Source organism: Capricornis sumatraensis, chromosome 16, assembly GCF_032405125.1.
Source record: "Capricornis sumatraensis isolate serow.1 chromosome 16, serow.2, whole genome shotgun sequence".
Lineage (NCBI taxonomy): Eukaryota > Metazoa > Chordata > Mammalia > Artiodactyla > Bovidae > Capricornis > Capricornis sumatraensis.
Window position 1 is genome coordinate 66398542 of NC_091084.1, and position 20385 is coordinate 66418926.

At 44.9% G+C, this 20385-nt stretch overlaps 1 protein-coding gene across 3 annotated transcripts in view; it reads right to left on the minus strand.

Annotated features, from left to right (window-relative positions):
• Positions 1-20385, minus strand: part of SLC1A2 (solute carrier family 1 member 2) — a 104270-nt gene that overhangs the window by 36116 nt on the left and 47769 nt on the right. For all 3 annotated transcript variants that reach the window (XM_068988264.1, XM_068988262.1, XM_068988263.1), the window contains exons 3-6: positions 19380-19532; positions 16164-16414; positions 11156-11324; positions 6703-6829 (exon numbers count right to left, since the gene is read on the minus strand). In XM_068988264.1, coding sequence (XP_068844365.1) covers positions 6703-6829; positions 11156-11324; positions 16164-16414; positions 19380-19532 — 700 coding nt within the window. The remainder of the gene's footprint in view (positions 1-6702; positions 6830-11155; positions 11325-16163; positions 16415-19379; positions 19533-20385) is intronic.

Here is a 20385-nt window from a genome sequence, read left to right on the forward strand (position 1 = left end):
GGATTCTCCAGGTAAGATTACTGGAGTGGGTTGCCATGCCCTCCTCCAGAGGATCTTTCTGATCCAGGAATTGGACCCACATCTCCTTTGCCTCATGCAGACAGATTCTTACTGCTGGGCCACCAGTTAAGAGAAAGTCGCTCAGTCATGCCCAACTCTTTGTGACCCTATAGACTATACAGTGAACTGAACTGAGACTATACAGTCCATGGAATTCTCCAGACCAGAGCACTAGAGTGGGTAGCCTTTCCCTTCTCCAGGGGATCTTCCCAACTCAGGGATCGAACCCAGTTCTCCTGCCTTGCAGGCAGATTCTGTACCAGCTGAGCCACAAGAGAAGCCCCCTGAGCCACCAGGAAGCCCTAATGACAATACGAGTTCATGTAAAATGCTTAGCCGGGTCCCAGCACACAGGAACCGCTCCACAACTATTTGTCACAATTTCACTCAATTCTCACAGCAACCCTATGATGTGGATTCTATGATCAATCTATCTCGCAGGTCAAGATGAGGAGTGCAGAGTGCATCTAACTTGCCTAACGTCACTCAGCTCATAAGAGGAAGATCCCAGGTTCAAATAGAAGTTGAGTTTACTAACAGTTTTCTATAATTCCCATTACTAAGGCCATGCAACACTGGGCAAGCTAACCAGTGTGCATGGTTTTCTCATCTGGAAAATGAGGTTCACCAAAGTGCCTATTTTGGGTAGGTCTTCAGTTCAGTTCAGTCTCTCAGTCGTGTCCAACTCTTTGTGACCCCATGAATCGCAGCACGCCAGGCCTCCCTGTCCATCACCAACTCCCAGAGCCTGCTCAAACTCATGTCCATCACATCCGTGATGCCATCCAATCATCTCATCCTCTGTTGTCCCTTCTCCTCCTGCCTTCAGTCTTTCTCAGCGTCAAGGTCTTTTCCAATGAGTCAGTTCTTCGTATCAGGTGGCCAAAGTATTGGAGTTTCAGCTTCACCATCAGTCCTTCCAATGAATATTCAGGACTGATTTCCTTTAGGATGGACGGGTTGGATCTCCTTGCAGTCCAAGGGACTCTCAAGAGTCTTCTCCAACACCACAATTCAAAAGCATGAATTCTTCAGCACTCAGCTTTCTTTATAGTCCAACTCTCCCATCTATACATGACTACTGGAAAAACCATAGTTTTGACTAGACAGACCCTTTGTTGGTAAAGTAATGTCTCTGCTTTTTAATATGGTGTCTAGGATGGTCATAGCTTTTCTTCAAAGGAGCAAGCATCTTTTAATTTCATGGCTGCATTCACCATCTGCAGTGATTTTGGAGCCCAAAAATAAAGTCTCTCACTGTTTCCATTGTTTCCCCATCTATTCCCCATGAAGTGATGGGACCAGAGGCCATGATCTTAGTTTTCTGAATGTTGAGTTTTAAGCCAACTTTTTCACTCTCCTCTTTCACTTTCATCAAGAGGCTCTTCAGTTCTTCTTCGCTTTCTGCCATAAGAGGGTTGTCATCTGTGTATCTGAGGTTATTGATATTTCTCCCAGCAATCTTGATTCCAGCTTGTGCTTCATCCAGCCTGGCATTTCTCATGATGTACTCTGCATAGAAGTTAAATAAGCAGGGTAACAATATACAGCCTTGACGTACTCCTTTTCCTATTTGGAACCAGTCTGTTCCATGTCCAGTTCTAACTGCTGCTTCTTGACGAGGATACAGATTTCTCAGCAGGCAGGTCAGGTGGTCTAGTATTCCCATCTCTTTAAGAATCTTCCATAGTTTGTTGTGATCCACACAGTCAAAAGCTTTGGTGTAGTCAATAAAGCAGAAGTAGATGTTTTCCTTGAACTTTCTCACTTTTTCAATGATCCAGCAGATGTTGGCAATTTGATCTCTGGTTCCTCTGCCTTTTCTAAATCCAGCTTGAACATCTGGAAGTTCCCGGTTCACGTACTGTTAAAGCCTGGCTTGGAGAATTTTCAGCTTTACTTTGCTAGATGAGTATAACTGTGCAGTAGTTTGAACATTTTTTGGCATTGCCTTTCTTTGGGATTGGAATGAAAACTGACCTTTCCCAGTCCTGTGGCCACTGCTGAGTTTTCCAGATTTGTCGGCATATTGAGTGCAGCACTTTCACTAGGTCTTATTGTGACAAATAAAAGAGTCAACGTGTGTAAAATTCTGGAACAGTATTAGGCATGTAGCAGGAATTTGGAAAATCTTAGTTATGACCTAAAATAATAATTATAATAATTATTACCTTCTCAATAATAGATACAGGAGAGTAATTGAAAAAGTGCTGAATATATAGCAAGAATTTAATAATTCTGTTATTAATTTAATATCCTAGTGGCTCAGACAGTAAAGAATCTGCTTGCAATGCAGAAGACACGGGTTCCATCCCTGGGTCAGGAAGATCCCCTGGAGAAGGAAATGGCAACCCACTCCAGTGTTCTTGCTTGAGAAATCCCAGGGACAGAGGAGCCTGGTGGGCTACAGTCCAGGGGGTCGCAAAGAGTTGGACACGACTGAGTGACTAACACATCACACGCTAGCATTGTTAGATTAATAGCAATCTCCTCAATGATGCTTTGTGCTATTATTACTACTCTTTTCTAAAATTTTGAAACAACTCTTTATTTTACATCAGAGTATAGCCGATTAGCAATGTTATGACAGTTTCAGAGAGAGAGCAAAGGGACTCAGCCATACATATACATACATGCATTCTCCTGCAAACTCCCCTCCCATCCAGGCTGTCACACAACACTGAGAAAAATTCCCTGTGTATACAGTAGGACCTTGTTGGTTATTCATTTTAAATACAACAATGTGTACAGGTCTGTCCCAAAGTCTCTAACCATCTCTTGCCCCCATTCTTCCCCCTGGGAACCACAAGTTCATTCTCTAAGGCTGTGAGTCTGTTTCTGTTTTGTAAATAAGTTCAATTGTATCATTTCTTTTTAGATCCCACATATAACGGATGTCATATGATATTTCTCCTTTTCCGTCTGACTTACTTCACTCAGCATGACAATCCCTAGATCCAACCATATTACTACATATGGCATTATTTCATTCTCCTTAATGGCTAATATTCCATTGTACATATGTCCGTATCTTCTTTGCTCATTCACCTGTCAATGGACATTTAGGTTGCTTCCATGTCTCGGCTACTGTAAGTAGTGCTGCAATGAACATTGGGGTGCATGTATCCTATCGGATCACGTTTTGGGGGGGTATATGGCCAGGAGGGGGATTGTAGGGTCATATGGCAGCACTAATTTGTTTTTTAACTATTATTACTATTCTTACTATCGCATAGAGAAGACTACAAAAGAACTCTGATGATTTAAGCTTTGAGGGTGTCAGATAAGATGTGGTTGGCTGTTTTATCCAGAACCTTCTTATACACATCATTATCAATTGCTGGCAAGGCAGCTGAAGAATGAAATAAATATGTAGGATTGAGATCTCACGTCATATTACACCCTCCAGACTGTTGGGCTAGATGTGGTAATCAAACAGCTGTCAGAAACCATTCCACAGGCCTTGCTCCTGACTCACAATTGCTCTTCATCTCCAGGGATATGATGTTAAATCTTTAGGAGTTTTGGTTTCAGTGAAGAGGAAACATTTTGATCCACACCCACTCCATCCCTGGGAAGAAGGGAGGATACACTTTTTCCCATGACTCATTTGATTTCCTAGAAGACTCTTCCTGCTTCAGGGGCTCAGTGGAAATGACACTGGCATGGATGAAGGAAGGAATTTTCATACACAACCCACATCATGGGCATCATAGTAAAGAAAACTGAGCTGCATATTTACAGTGAGGGTGATCACCCTGCTAGGAATTCTAGGAAGGAAAGGCAGATCTTTAATGTTTAAAACTAAGAGGCCTGTTCTGCTTTGCATATTCAGTTCAGTTCAGTCACTCAGTCATGTGCGACTCTTTGCGACACCATGAATCGCAGCACTCCAGGCCTCCCTGTCCATCATCAACTGCCGGAGTCTACCCAGACCCATGTCCATTGAGTCGGTGATGCCATCTAAGCATCCCATCCTCTGTCGTCCCCTTCTCCTCCTGCCTTCTGTTTTTCCCAACATCAGGGTTTTTTCTAATGAGTCAGCTCTTTGTATCAGGTGGCCAAAGTACTGGAGTTCAGCATCAGTCCTTCCAATGAACACCCAGGACTGATCTCCTTTAGGATGGACTGGCTGGATCTCCTTGCAGTCCAAGGGACTCTCAAGAGTCTTCTCCAATACCACAGTTCAAAAGCATCAATTCTTCAGCACTCAGCTTTCTTTATAGTCCAGCTCTCACACCCATACATGACTACTGAAAAAAACTATAGCTTTGACTAGATAGACCCAAAGCCTTTCACTGTGTGGATCACAATAAACTGTGGAAAATTCTGAAGGAGATAGGAATACCAGACCACCTGACCTGCCTCCTGAGAAACCTGTATGCAGGTCAGGAAGCAACAGTTAGAACTGGACATGGAACAACAGACTGGTTCCAAATAGGAAAATGAGAACGTCAAGGCTGTATATTGTCACCCTGCTTGTTTAACTTATATGCAGAGTACATCATGAGAAATGGTGGGCTGGAGGAAGCTTTGCATATTGCCATTTATTAAACTCTCAGCAAGCTCAGAATGGATTCAAAAGACAGAAGACTATTTTTTTTTGGCCGTGCGCATGTGGGATCTTAGTTCCCCAACCAGGGATCGAGCCTATGCCCTCTGCATTGGAAGCACGGTGCCTTAATCACTGGACCACCAGAGAAGTCCTTAAAAGATATTTTAAAATATTTTTACAGCATGACATTGTGTGTGACTTTAAATCTTCACACAAAAGAAATATTTAGAAATCCAGCCTTGCCTGGGAAGTTGAAGAATCAATACAATAATTGAAAAGAACACACTATTGTACGAGAATCTTTTCCGTGTTTCCAAAGTCAATAAAGCAATGATTAGAACAGACCAGAACTATTAAATATGCTTCATAAAGTCATGAGGAACATCTTCTTGATCGGAGACCCTGGGGCTTTTAGCTAGCCCACTTGTTCCTGAAGTTTCAGTAGGAATTTACTACAGGCACATCACTGTGCTTGGTGATAAAATACAAGTTGGGAACAGACGTTGCCCTTGTAAGGTGGGAAGTAAGGGCCAAGAAAAGGAAGAAGAGATGAAGCAGATGGAATTTCAGGGGAAGGAAAGTGGAGGAGGATTGGGGAGGCAGGTGCAGGGGACTGGAGCAGGCAGAGCGAAGGGCTCTGTAACCCAGAATTCCCGCGGCAAGCAGAACACACACGTCGTTTGGTCTAAGAGCGGTTTTACTTTATTCCCAGGTAGACATACAAGACCATCGTAGGGACCCGAAATGAATACATGTAAAAATCGTTCTATCTGGTAGATAGTGAACACGAGAAATTTCCAGTAACTGGAGGTGACACAGATCCCTTGTGAAGGAGAAGAAGCTGATGCTGTCCTGGCCCATCCTAGACTTCAGAACCACTGACCATAAACACACATGAGATGAAGTGGAGACAATACCACTCACATGATTCAAACAACAAAACCCCCACCCAAGTACACACCAAAGACTTTGATATCGGTATAAACACCGGCTCCTCTTCTCCCTGGCTATATAATCTTAGGCAAGTTAACTTACCTCCTTGAACCTCAGTTGCCTTTTCTGTCAATTGGGAACCATAACACCGTCTTTGCAGGGTTGTGGGGATTACACTTGAGAGGCATGAAGCACTCTCATGACTCTTGGCAGATAAAAGGAAAACCATAAAGATCATGGTGATCATGACAGTGTTAAAGAATCAAGATTGAGTATCTCTGGACCACAGCTTTCTCTACTGTAAAACTAGAGGGTGGAACCAGATTTCTAAGAGCACTTAATCCTGGGTGATGGCACTTTTTCTTGCATGGCCTGAGAACTGCCTCTTTTATTTATTTATTTATTCATTTTCTGTATGAGTCATGAGAACCCAGATCTAAGAGGCATTTCATTTGGGACACCAGAATACTGGAGAAGTGATTCTTCCACACACCCTGGGTCATGCCACATCCTTGGGATCTTGGCCCTATCTTAGTATAGTGTATCCTGATATTGCTCAGATTCACTATTACTGAGTGATATTTCCAGCTTGTCTGGTTTTTGGTTTTTTTGGTTTTGTGTATATGTATGTGTTCTTTTCCTCCAGGGCAGAGATGGGTGAACTTTTTAAGCAAGGGGTCAAACAGTAAACTTTTTAGGCTTTGCGGCTTACGCAGTCTTGGTCACAACTACTCAACTCTGCCTCTTAGCACAAAAGCAACCCTAGACAGTACATGAGCGAATAGGTAGGATGGGTCCCAACAAAACTATTTATGGGCACTGAGTATGAATTTTGCATAACCATGTATTGTGATTATTAATATTCTAGATTTTTTCACCAAAATAATAACATAGAACCCATTCTTAACTCACAGGCCACACAAAACAAATGGCAGATAAGATCTGGCCCACAGGCTTCACAGTTTTCCTGCTCATTATCTATGGAAAGTTCCAAAAAAGAGAGTTCCATTCCTGTTTTTCAAAGTCTTTCCAGAGAAGTCTTTCCTTGATTCATGCCTGCTCACTCTTTCCTGCTAGGAGGGTTCAGGGTCCTTTGGAGACCCCACGACCACCTCGCACCCCCACCACAATGATGTAAGAACAGACCCACTTACCACATGATCATGATCACTAACTTCATTACAATTTCATTCAAAATGTTGAAGAATTCCACCATCAACTTGGCCTGCTCGCCCATCTTCCCCATGGCAATGCCAAAAGCAATGAAAAACCCTATCAGACCTGTTGGGTGAATCACAGAACACAAAAGGACAAATGATAAAGTATGTGTTTTCTTCTTGTTCATAACCATCCCCTGTGTATGCAGCCATATTCTCACCACCAGCTACCCTATGAATTAAGCATTAAAAGACAGAAGTATTATGTCCCACACTGAAAATACCTTTCCCCTGCATAATTATGGCTTTCCTGACTATTTTCCACATAAGCAAGTTGAACTATAAGCAGGTTAGTTCCTTGGAGAAAATGAATTCATTTTCATTCCAAACTAAAAAGTACTCTCTTCTCTCTCCCCTCTGCCCCTCACTTATGAAGTCATGTGTAAGCAGATTCCATTAGTAGATAGATTAACGAAGAAAGGCTTGTTGGGACTTGGGGATTATCATGTAAACCTTGGAGCCAATATTAGAAGAGTAGAGACCAATTAGCCAATTCAGTCTTTGCCAGGGTTATGTCTATATTAGCTTGGTGTTCTCCCAAATTAATGCATAGTTGGTATATGTTTCCCTCTAGGGAAATCCTAAACATGAAATTATTTTTCTATTGCTTATTTGAGAAGGAGGAAGAAATCTTGAAAAATCAAAGGGAAAGCAATGAGAAATCCAAAACAGCTGGGAAACCCCAGATGACCCAGTTTGTTTGGATTTAACCTGTTATTTATTAATTCATCATCATTTTTTCCACGGTCCAAACGGTTAGAACACTTTCTTTTTTATTGCGTGTGCCTTTTTTTTTTTCCAGGATCATAAAACTAGAATACACTCTTTGTTATTTCCTAGCCCCTTGGCCCCCTTCTCCTTTTACTTGATGTCACCTGACTTCCATCTAAGTGCAGCCCCACCCCAGCTCCCAGGGTCGATCTAATCCCAGGCCAGGAGGGTCTGGGGAACCCTGTCCCCACCTCTTGATGTCAGCATCAAATTGCACTAAGTCCTGGACTAAGACCAACTGCCAACCTTTGATCTTATTTCTGTGTTGCCCTTGTCTCATTCTCTGAGTATCTGTCCTAGAAACCTGCCTGATATGTTAGTTCCTCCAAGGCAAGACCCAGCTTTTCTCTCCCCAGAAAATTCTCTCTGCCATCACTCCCTCCACTCCTCTTCCTCAGCATCTCACCCTGGAGTCTCACCCAGACTCTCCTAGTGTCTGGGGTGTGCTCCATGGCTAACAGATGTCCCCATACTGCCTGTGGCGGGTGGGGTGTCTCTGGATTTCTGATAACCAGTCATCATGTGCCCCTCAACTACCAATCTGTGACTGCCAATCTTGGGGCTCCAATGCTAATGACTTGCATGGACTATAAACCAATGTCATTGTTCCCTTGGCAACAGGCCCTTGCTTGCCCATCTGACTTATTTTCTGCCCTGCAGTATGGGCCATCCACTCTTCCCTTTCTCCCCTTCCTCTTCCCTACACCTACTTTGTTTTTGGCAGACTTTATTTCTAGCCCCTCCCTATTATATCCAGTTTCCTATAGTGTCCATTTATGCCCACAGTCTTGAGCCATATCAAGGTAAATTATAGCATTATGATTTGATTCTCTTAGGGGAAAATTCTTTCTGTCCAAACTTCTGAATTTACGTTTTACATAGTTACCTAAATCATTCACTTCTCATACCAAGTATATATCAACCCAGATTGTTCAACTATCCTTTGCTGGACCCTCTCTTCTTCAGAAAAAAGAATCTAGCACTTGCACTGAAATTCTTAATCCATGATATTTAATATTTCCCCTTTTCAGCTCTTAGCCAGAAAGATTAACTAGTGACTTACAAGTCAGTTTTGGCCATAAACACAAAGGCTTAATGAGAATTAGCGTGACCTAGAATTAGAGTGACCTAGTTCTGCAGTAACAGAAGAAATCAAATTTAGGTTCATCTCAAACCCACAGAGAGGAGTTTTCTAGGTGTGTGGTGAGTGATAATCTGTGAATATCATGGCTGAGAATAGCTAGTGTCACGTGGTTAATTCCATCTGGAAATTCGAAGAGAAAATGCCCAAGGTCTCAAGGTCCCAAAGAACTAGAATAAAATAGCATCCCTGGCAGGGTCAGCAGAAACTGTCCATCTCCATGAGTATAAGAGAGAGAGATGTTGAAAGGAGTAATCTCTCACAGGAGTTGACTTAAGTGATTGGGATTGAATTGAAGTGAAGCCCAGAGTAGTCTGGAGGTTTGGGGAGTAGAGAAATGAGTCTTTCAAGAAGTGGGAGGCTGGAACTGGAGTTTTTATCTTCACAATTGCAATGCTTGATCCTCGGGACTTTCCAAAGCCAAAAAACAACCAAAAACCAAAAAAAAAAAAAAAAAAAAAAGCCACCATCTCTGCCTTGGAAGATCATGGAAAGAACCTGATTTCAGCCATGATTTGTAAATGGGAAGTTTCTCAACCGTCTAACTTCCCTTAGCTCTCCAGGGCCTCAATCTGCACTTAGAAACTCATGGCCAGCCTGTCATTTCCCTCTGTGAACAGTGCTTCATTGAACTCACTCACTGGAACAGCCAGGGTTTCATTTGAACAAAGCCCTCTTAGACTTGGTCACTGGGGTTGAGTGAGTCCTGAATGGTGTTGAAACTCCCCAGTACAGCCAAAGGTCAGGTGACTTCCCAGAATCCACCAAGACCCTGGAAATGACCACAAAAAGTCTTCTGAATGATTCACTCCAGAGCCCTGACCCCGTTACTCATGGCCACAGTACAAAACTGTGGGGCCGCATTGACCGTGGGTCATGGGGGGACGAGGGGAGTTGGGAATGCCTGAAAGGGTCACAGATATCTGGACAGTGGCAAAGAAGAGCCACTCAAGGTTGGATGTGGAGGGTGTTTGCAAATCCTTCTCCTCAGAGGAACTCTCCCACTTTCTCCTTCCTCCTCTCGCCTCCCACTGATTGTCAACAATATTTATTGATCTTCTGTTGCCTGGTAACCTGGTCTGCTTATCTCTTCCCTCACTCTCACTTCCTGCCAGGTCAAAGAAAAAGACACTTTTTAGTGGTGGGGCAATCTTGCTGAGTCAACCATTCTGGACGAGTAAGGAGTAGGGTTACCAAACTGAGAAGAGAAAAAAGGACTCCCAGATGAAATCTGAATTTCAGATAAAGAATGCATTTTTTTTAAATACAAGTATATCCAGTGCAATATTTGGGACATAACCCTTTAACACTATCTGTTGTTTATCTGAAATTCACATGAAATGGGCACCCTGTATATTATCTGACACCCCTAGCAAAGAGACAAGGGCATTTGATCTCTTAGATGATAAAGCGAGCTCAATCTTTTCTAAAGGGCTCTCATTCAAATCCTTAGAAAGCTCGCTCTGCATGGATCAGCATATTTCTTCCACACAGATTTCCCATTTCTCGTACCTTATGACCAGATGCCCCTCTGTCTCGGCTTGGGGACACCATTCTAGCAGAGTTATGGTGGGGAGAATGGACCCAGGGGTGGTTGGGGAGTAAACTGAGTGGGGAGTATCCTCTGGGGGTTTTTCCTACTGAGCAGCTCACCTTTAATGATGAGAGCCGCTTGCATGATAAAGCACAGGGCACGTACCGCTGGGCCCACATGCACAATCTCATTGAATCCTCGCAATGATCTACAAGAGAAATGCCAACTCCATGCCCACTTTCAGATGAATCTCGAGACACAGAGGAATCTGTCCACAATTAGATAATCAGTGAATGGTCCATAAGGGATCCAAACAGGATCCAAACTGGTCTAACTGCAGAGTCCAAGAACCCCCGTGATGGCATGCTCAGAAGGTTCCACACTTGGGGAAAGGGCTCCCTGGAATCCCAGAAAGTTAAAACAAAAGCTTCTCCTTTTGAGAAGCTCCTTTTAGCACCAACGCTAACACTTTCCACTTCTAAAAGCACTGCCTTTGTTTACAGACTGTGAGGACCGGGGCGGGACAAGCTCCTATGCCTACACAGTCCTGGGACTCACACAAGGGTGGCTAGAAGAGAAAGAAATGAAACACTTGGATGTGTAACCTCATGAAATGGAGAGTCAGAGAAAGTGACTGGCCAACACCAGGCAGAAAGTCGGGGGAAGTGCCCTGTGAGAGTCAGTCCCTTCTCCTCCTCCGACTCCAGTCCCCACACCCCTACGTGGTATTGCTCCTGCCTTCTCCCCTGCCCTTGTCTCAGCTCAATCCCAGTTACCCTCAAATCGCTCCCCAGAGAAAGCCAATTGCTCCACCTACAGGACAGCAGGGCGACTGGCTTTCTGAGAAGGAAACCAGGATGCCCGGGTGCTGCACTGCCGGGAAGGCTGGCCACGTGACCTCAGCAGAGGTGTCTCCTGCAAGGAGATGAAGACAAGGTACTCACCTAAGACGTTCATGCCGTCCTTGAACTCCAGGCCCTTCTTGATGACCACCTGGGTCTCCTCCGGAGCCTCGGTCACAGTCTCATTCAACAGCGAGAGGACAGCGTTGGTGGAATTGCTGTCCTCGTCTGATGGGGGTGCCACCAGGACTTTCTTCGTCACTGTTTGAATCTAATGGGATGGGGGAAAAGAACATAAAGACGAGACGCTGTTAAAATCACCAAAATCCTAGCCAATTATGTGTTTTTAAATTCCTAATCTGTCAAAAATAAGAAATGTCATAAACGAGATTATAAAATTGGGGAATTTGACAGAGTGATGCTTTAAGGCACAAATACAGGTGAGAAATGGCTGTCCTCATCCCATGGTAGGGACAGGATTTATAACATTCTCTTGTAATTACTATAAGCAGTATGGTCAGTAACGGGACACAAGCTTTGAGAGGAGGGACGCCTGTCTGCTTCTTTCATTCCCAGGGAGACAATATCAAATATGAAACCCAGTTGGCTGACCTGCTGGCCCCTGTGATGGGTCCTGGATCTGGCCAGGAATAGGAGGGTGACGGTCTTGGTGGGGGTCAGATCAGCACCCCATGACTCACACGATTTGCTTCTCTCTGCCTGGTTTCCGTCACATGGAGTCTTCACAGACCCACTCTCACGTGGGTTCCTCCCAGAGCCTGGCTCTGCTGGGGATTTCCATCCGGCTGCCAGATGTGCCAGCCAGCAGCAGCCACCAGAGCAGGGAGGTGTGAGGTGGGAAGACAGCCTCTCTTTCCGGGCAATGATACCAAGACTTGCTCCATGTTCCCCAAGCATCTCTGGGCCAACAGTCCCCTAAGAAGCTCTCAGGCTGTTCCTCAACATCTGGGGCAGCCATCCTATTTTCAAAGGTGCCAGGCATTCTGCATGCTGTGAAAATGCAATGTCTGAGCCCAGAGAATCACTACCTCTCTGGGCATGAAAATAGAAGGCGTGCAGAATCCTAGAACGTCAGTGCCGGAACGTAGTAGGCAACAGATGGCTGAAGCCTGAATAGATGCGAAAGAAGAGGCATGGAGAAGTCAAGTGACTTGTCAGATGTCATAGAGTTATTGGGACTTCAGCTCAGATGCACTGACCACCCCCGAGTTCTTTCACCACCTGTGCTGCCTGCTAAACTATATGGACACACTCCTCCAGCAGCTGAGCCCAAGGGAAAGCAAGGCTGAACAGATGGGCTCTCCTAACTGGGAGAGGGAAGTACAGCGTACACGCCCTGGGGTGAGGCAGTGCTCTGTGTTCCAACCTGGCCACATGGACTGTGCTGGGAGAGGAGCAGGCCGGCTGAGGGGGAGCAGGCAGCTCACAGCCCCCTTGGCCTGGGCAATGACGACCCAAAGGGAGAATGCAGGGGGGATCTGAAGGGACGCCTCCATGGACAACAAAGTTGTGTGCCTGGGAACAAAGTGAGGACCATAGCCAAATACAGGCCTACTCTGAGAAGGCTAAAAAAGCTAAAGCTCAAAGGAGTAGTGCCCATGTGTGTGCTCAGTCACGTCAGTCTTGTCCGACTCTTTGAGACCCCGTGGACCGTAGCCTGCCAGGCGCCTCTGTCCACAGGATTCTCCGGGCAAGATTACTGGAGTGGGTTGCCATTCCCTTCTCCAGGGGATCTTCCTGATCCAGGGATCAAACCCATGTCTCTCGAGTCTCCTGCATTGGCAGGCGGATTCTTTACCACTAGTGCCACCACGGCCATCGGCCTGAATGAATGGTGGCCTCCAGGATCAGGCGGCCAGGTATACCATGTTCATGTGACATCTTTCTATCTCTTATGTCAACAGGAGCCCCTCAGGACTCACAGAGCTGAGTAACTAACCCTAGGACAGAGAGCTAGTAGTTACTAAGCAGGATTCAAAGTGAGTTCTATTGACTCCAAAATATAGCTCCCAAAGAGCACAGGTGAGTGGCTTGAGCTGCAGGCCAGGCGCTAGGGATGCTACCACTGAGATGGGGTTCTCTGCCTTTCTTTCTGGCAATGCCATGTCACCGTCTAAGCGTTCCCTGTCTTCCAACCCTCTTCAAGACTCTCCTAAGCCCTTGGGATTGCCCGTGGGTTAAGCTCCCTTTCCTCTGGGCTGCCCAGAGACTGGCCTATGAAATCTGCACCCTCCCTCAGCCTGAGGTAAAATATTCCACGATTTTTTTTTTTTTCCCAGTAGTCCTAACCCAAAGCGACCATGTCCTTGGGCTTCGTTGGAGGATGAAGAGCTCACTCCTCATGTGGATTTTGCCAGCGGAGGGGTGGATCCAGGGCTGGGCGGGCCAGGGAATGGCCTGATCCTCTATCCTGGTGCTGCCCCCGAGCCCCCAGTGCCCTTTGCCCAGGGCAGCAACATACAAAGATTGCCCATCGACCAGACAACTCAGGAAGCATGAGCATGGCTGCACCACAGAACTCTCCTCTAGCTCACATCCACAGCTCCGGGGGCCTGCCTGCTTCTCAGTCCTGCCCCAGTCACTCAGACAAAAGAGGCTCCTTCTCACATGGAACGTGGTCGTGATCGGGTACCAGAGTGAAGCCCAAATCTGTCCCTCTCCCCTCTCTCCGATACTGCTCCCATCCCTGGTCCCCTACCGGCTCAGCCTCCAGCTGCTCCAGCTCCAGGGAGCTCTTTCCAAAAGGTTAAGAATAGATTTGGCACCTGGTTGTGTCCACTGCCCCAGAGTCAGCAAGCTTGTCTTTCTAAACAGGCTGGCTGAGGGGCAGGGGCAATAGAGAGAGGGTACCCAGAAGCACCCCTTCCCTAGCCTGTTTCATTCTCTTTTTTTAACCTATGACTGTTTGCAGGACAAAGAATGTTTTTCTTGTCTTAAATGTATTTATTCATGGCTGCACTGGGTCTTCATTGCTTTCTCTAGCTGTGGTGAGTGGGGGCTCCTCTTCTTTGGGGCATGAGGGCTTCTCGTGGCAGTGGCTTCCCTTGTTGCGAAGCACAGGCTTTAGGTTACACAGGCTTCAGTAGTTGCAGTACACGGACTCAGCAGTCACGGCGCATGGGCTCAGCCACTGCATGGCATGTGGAATCTTCCCGGACCAGGGACCACACCCAACTCCCCTGCACTGCCAGGCGGGCTCCCATCCACTGCACCATCAGGGAAGTCCCCTAGTTGGTTTCTAGTCACTCCCCACTCAACTTCTCCTGCCTGGGATGTTTCCTTTAATATAGTTCCTTGCTACAAGTGCATCTAAAGTGGCCTTGGAAAGCAGAGACCATATTCCAGGTTTATCCAGAGTGCACTGGCTCAGCAGTGGGTGGCAATGGCACCTTGAGGGCAGCTGGGAATGTAGACTTCTCTTCTCTGTAACCTGTTTCCTAATTTTATTCTTCTGTGAGTCACTGGAAATGGCTGAAGGAGGTTCCTTGGTTCTAGTTTACTTCCAACCAGGGCTAATGGGAACTGAGGTATATTCTAACCTAAACTAACTTTGGGTCTAGACAACAGGCTGGTTGTCTGTTGAGGAGGGTCTGGGCAGCTGACTCAGTCGATTTACTTGAGAGAGGCTAGGATTTGGGACCCGGGACCTGGGACCCTTTGCTGCCATGCTTGTATCGGGGCAAATGTCTCCTCAAGCAACAGTAAAAAGAAGCTATCAGGGACTAAAAACAACTGCACGCATGCACAGTTGAGGCAAATTATGAACAACATAATGCAAAAAGACCCAAAACCCAACTGCCACTCCTGAGGTTTCTGGAACAAAAGCAGGGTACCAGGCACAACGCCTGTACACAGCACCACCAAGGGAGTGGGCAGACCACCCAAGGCACCCTACTGGCCTAACCCCTGGACCACCCTACCCTCACCCAATTTAAGGGACCAGCTTGTCCTGCACCCCTACATTCCCCGCCCCCCCGCCCCCACATTCAGGGGCACATTCACACACACATTCAGGGACAGAGCAAGAGGAGCTGTTACTTGTTCTCACTTCCTCCAGCTGCAGCCTGAGGTCAAATAAAGCCTTGCCTACATTTCTCGTCTGACCTCTTATCAATTTCTAGAGTCTAAGAACTCTGGCCGGTAACATACCCAGCGGAATCAACAGGTTTTAAAAATTGTGTGTTAAAAACACAGATACGCGTGTATGCCGTTGGTAGGAGTATATATTGCTACAAATTTTGTAGGACCATTTTTTATAACATCAGCAAATTCAAAATATCAACTCTTTGGCAGGGCATGTTTTGCTTCTAGAATTTATCCTTTAGAAATACTACACAACCACAGAAAAAGAGATGACACTAAAACACTGTTAAACAAGAAAGTAGAATGTAGCACCGTATGTATGAGGCAACATTCCCAGATTGATATTTTTTTATTTTATACATACATACACAACATACATGTGACAAATATATATACATATATATATATTTATATTTATAGGAGGAAACATGAGTCGCCTAGGGAAGGGACGTGGGGACTTGAATTTTTACTTTATGTGCATTCAAAAATTTCTTTAAATTTCTACAAGCCTCATGTGTTACTTTGACAAACACCCTCAAGTATTAATTTGATGAATACCCAATTACTGGGCCCGTTCTGGAGATTCTGATTCTGTAGAACATAAATAAGCATTTTGAAATGGACCACACGCGGTTTTGCTAACATTGCTAAGATCGAGAACCACCGGGTACTCTAGAGGGTTGTGGGCAAGGGTGATAAAAATGTGCCTGTGGATGATACAGAGAAAAGAACCAAAAAGAAGAAAAAGAGACAAACAGGAAAAAGGAGAAGAGAGATTCCAGAGCTAAATGCTACTAAGCGTACTGCAAAAGCAATGGAAGTTAAAAAAAAAAGACTAAGGGACTCCTATCTGAAAATTCTGCCCCAGAGGATCCCCCACACTTAGGCAGAGACATAAATATGAAAAAAATTATTGCCCACAGCTGGTTTGCTGAAATAGTCTCAAAGTTATCACCTTCATAACTTAGGAGTTTGGAGAAGCAAGACTATCAGAACTCTGGGTTACCTGCTGAAAACAGGCTTGAACAAGGTTTTCGGGGAAGAGATTCCGAATAAGGTCCAAAAAGGCATCTAAGCTGGACACTTCATCGTTCTTCTTCCCAGGCCCCAGTTGCTTCTTGAGTTTGGGGTTGCCTGGGTGGATGGCCAGGACAAGGATGACCCCCAACACCGCGGCAATGATGGTTGTGGACATGTAGTACACCATAGCTCTTGTGCCTAAGCGGCCGCTGGCTTTAGCATCCAGGCCTGACAACCCTGGATAGAAAAAGAAATCCAGAAGGATTAGTTCCATTATCTCCCTGTTACTTACCTCTGTCTGCATACCTATAGCTTCCCCAGGTGCTAGGTGGTAAAGAATCCACCTGCAATGCAGGGGACCTGGGTTTGATCCCTAGGTTGGGAAGATTCCCTGGAGGAAAAAATGGCAACCCACTCCACTATTCTTGCCTGGAGAATCCCTGTGGATAGAGGAGCCTGACAGCCTACAGTCCACGGGGTCGCAAACAGTCGGACACAACTGAAGCTACTTGGCATGCATACCTATAACCAACCCTGGGCTTTGTATTACTCAAATGTATTAATGGTTAATTAAACCTCCTTCAACTGAATATTTGGTCGACGCCACAGTTTACAATTCAATTTTCCAAGGATATTTTTGAGATTCTAGAGGGTGGTGCTAGTGGTAAAGAATCTGCCTGCCAATGCAGGAGACGCAAGAGACATAATTCTATCCTTGTGTCAGGAAGATCCCTTGGAGGAAATGGCAACCCACTCCAGTATTCTTGCCTGGAAAATCCCATGGACAGAGGAGCCTGGTGGGCTGTAGTCCATGGGGGTCATAAGAGTCAGACACGATGGAGCGACTGATCACACGCACACAGGGAACTGTGAAGAGCTGGAGAACATCTGTTCCAGGGTTTATAAACTAGTTGGTGACAAAAATTTTTTTTCAGCCTGTGATAGTGAAAGTTGAATGCTCTATTCAATTTTTGATTCTGAGATTATGTCCTTCCCACTTCTTAGGTATTAAGAAATCCTTTCCTTATGAAGTAGCGATGCTGGTACATTTTAGGTTTTTTGGTTTGTTTGTTTGAAGGTCCTCACTTGGGGAAATAAAAGGTTGGTAGCCCTATGTATTCAAAATCTCTTTTGAATACATTACGGGTCACAAAATCCAAAGTCTGGGAAAGTGGAAGTGGTTCTAGCACAGCCCTATCACCCCTCTCAGATGAAGCCTGATGGAGACCACGTTGTCTGACCTTGTATAGGGACGTGAGAACACATGTACAAAACACCCAGCATGGGTGGAAGCTCCATCTAATTCTCAGAAGCTTCTCTGATGGTTAGCAGAAACTCCAAGCAAGTCACAAAAACTCCAGCCTTCACTGGGTTTTTTTCCAGTAGTTTCTTCAGTTTTTCTATTTCCTGGTTTCAGTTCCTGCTTTTACTAGACTGAGACATGCAACTTTTACTGCAGATCAGTCTTTTTGCCATGCAGGAGGAGACTATTATTGACATTAACTTTTCTGAATGAAGCTGACCCATATATGACCTATTTGTCCTTTCAATCAATCTGAAGTCTAAGTATAGCTAATGGAAATGAAACTTCCTTACTGGGTTGGCTAATGTACAATCTATTAAACAGGCATGGAGAACAAATTTATCTGATTTCAAAAGGAGCTTTTAAAGTAAAATACAGCTTCACGCAGTCTGAGGCTGAATGCTAAGACCTTCCTGACACCGAGTGCCAGCTCTTTTCCTCACTGGATTCATTGGCCAACCAGCTATGAGACTGTAGCAGCTGAATCTCTTGGAGTCACCAGAGCTTCACTACATTCATAAAGTGGGTGGTCTAGAACAGATTTCTCAAGATCACCCAGCCTGTTGGTCCCCCAGATACAAACCAAATCCCAGTTCTTCGTCCCTAACCCAGAGCTTAGTCTCTAACATTCAACAATTTCAACAACATTTGAGTAATATTTGGTAAGGAGGAAACTACCTGTATAAGCCCAGGGAGGGGAAAAAATAAAATTCTTTCAAATGAAACAACTCTTTGAGCCAAAACACAAGTAGACATGAACTACACATTAAGGGCATCTTTCTTCTGAAACACTCCAAGAGTTTCATATCTAGTATTCCATTCATCATTAATAACCACTTCCCTCTACACGCAACTAAATATTAAAGAAAAAACTACTTTTTCTATGTGTTTTTCTTTATTTGTCAGTTTCTGAAGGCTATGGTTTTTCCTGTGGTCATGTATGGATGTGAGAGTTGGACTGTGAAGAAGGCTGAGTGCCGAAGAATTGATGCTTTTGAACTGTGGTGTTGGAGAAGACTCTTGAGAGTCCCTTGGACTGCAAGGAGATCCAACCAGTCCATTCTGAAGGAGATCAACCCTGGGATTTCTTTGGAAGGAATGATGCTAAAGCTGAAGCTCCAGTACTTTGGCCACCTCATGCGAAGAGTTGACTCATTGGAAAAGACTCTGATGCTGGGAGGGATTGCGGGCAGGAGGAGAAGGGGACGACAGAGGATGAGATGGCTGGATGTCATCACGGACTTGATGGACGTGAGTCTGAGTGAACTCTGGGAGACGGTGACGGACAGGGAGGCCTGGCATGCTTCAATTCATGGGGTCACAAAGAGTTGGACATGACTGAGCGACTGAACTGAACTGAACTGAACAAATACAATTTAGAAAATGAGAAAAGTGTACATTGAAAATTAAAATCTCTAGAGATGATCACGTTTAACATGTGGCTATTTCCTTTTTATCCTCTGTTGCTACACAGACAGATGGACTGACCAAACTCTTTTTCTCAAGGTTGTTTATTTCAGTTTTGTGGGCTTCCCTGGTGGCTCAGACAGTAAAGCATCTGTCTCCAATGTGGGAGACCCGGGTTTGATCCCTGGGTTGGGAAGATCTCCTGGAGAAGGAAATGGCAATCCACTCCAGAACTATTGCCTAGAAAATCTCATGGACAGAAGAGCCTGGTAGGCTACAGTCCATGGGGTCACAAAGAGTCAGACATGACTGAGAGATTTCACTTTCACTTTCATTTCAGTTTTAGAGTTAGGAAAATCAAGACTCTGAAGAGAAATGACACAGAAGATGATCAGATTCATTGATTCAACCAAATTGAGATTTTATGGTCAGTCCAAAAGCTAGAGCAAGAGTATGACCCACTGTGACCTGGTGCCAGAAAAGTGGTCTTACCTGTGATTAAACTGGAGATGATGAGAGGGAGAATGAGCATTTTCAGCATCCTCATGAGTATATCCCCTGGGAAGGCTATTAACATAACCACATCTGGGTGGATAGGAGATGCCAAGCGAAGAAGTCCTCCACATACTGCCCCCAGGATGACACCTATAAGGAAGGAGAAAAAATATGAATATATTTTTTGCCCTCATCAAATGAATAGCTCTAGGGATATAGTTCAATAACATTAACTTTTCTCGTACCTCTCTATTATCAGATGATGACTAACACATAACAAAAATACCATTAGAAAAGTGAAGTTAATTTTGTTGACTTGTGGAAAAATGTTTTCTATCTCCAACTCTTCTAAAAAGCCACTCTGGAGTCAAGAAGAGCCTTCTGAAGGCTTTGTGGGAAATATAACCTGGCAACTTGATCCCAGTTTCTTTAGGATATCATCCACTTTCAGAGTCAGAGATTGTCAGTAGAAATAACCCACAACGTCAGATATGCTTCTCTTCCCAGCCTAGGCTGGGTACATGCCACGGTGTCGAATATATTTCTTATCTTTGTTACTGAATATCAGACAAAAGGAACATTTACGTGACCAAAGTGGCATTAGTTTTCTTTTTTCTACTTCCAGTCATTTCCCCATGGCTCATCCTCAAAGAGCTTTGTATTTGACTTCTATGTCCTGATACATAATCCTGAAACATGTTGATCTTAAGGGAGATGAAGGAGGGTGTCTAAAAATATAAGATTTGGGAGGAAACAATTTGAGCAGAAATGCTACCAGGAGCCTTTCGCTTTGCATACTCAAGGATTCCACAACAAAACCTTGGATCACTCCAAACTGGTGGCTAACATAAGCCACCCTTGTGGAAACCACAAATGGGATTATAAGCATGACTAGAGTCAGGGAGAGAGGCAGGGGCGTCCTAGGTATATGGCTATGGGATTAACTCCAGAGATGCAAAGAGAGTAAGTAACACGGCCGGAAATCTGGTATTTTTTTCTTCAC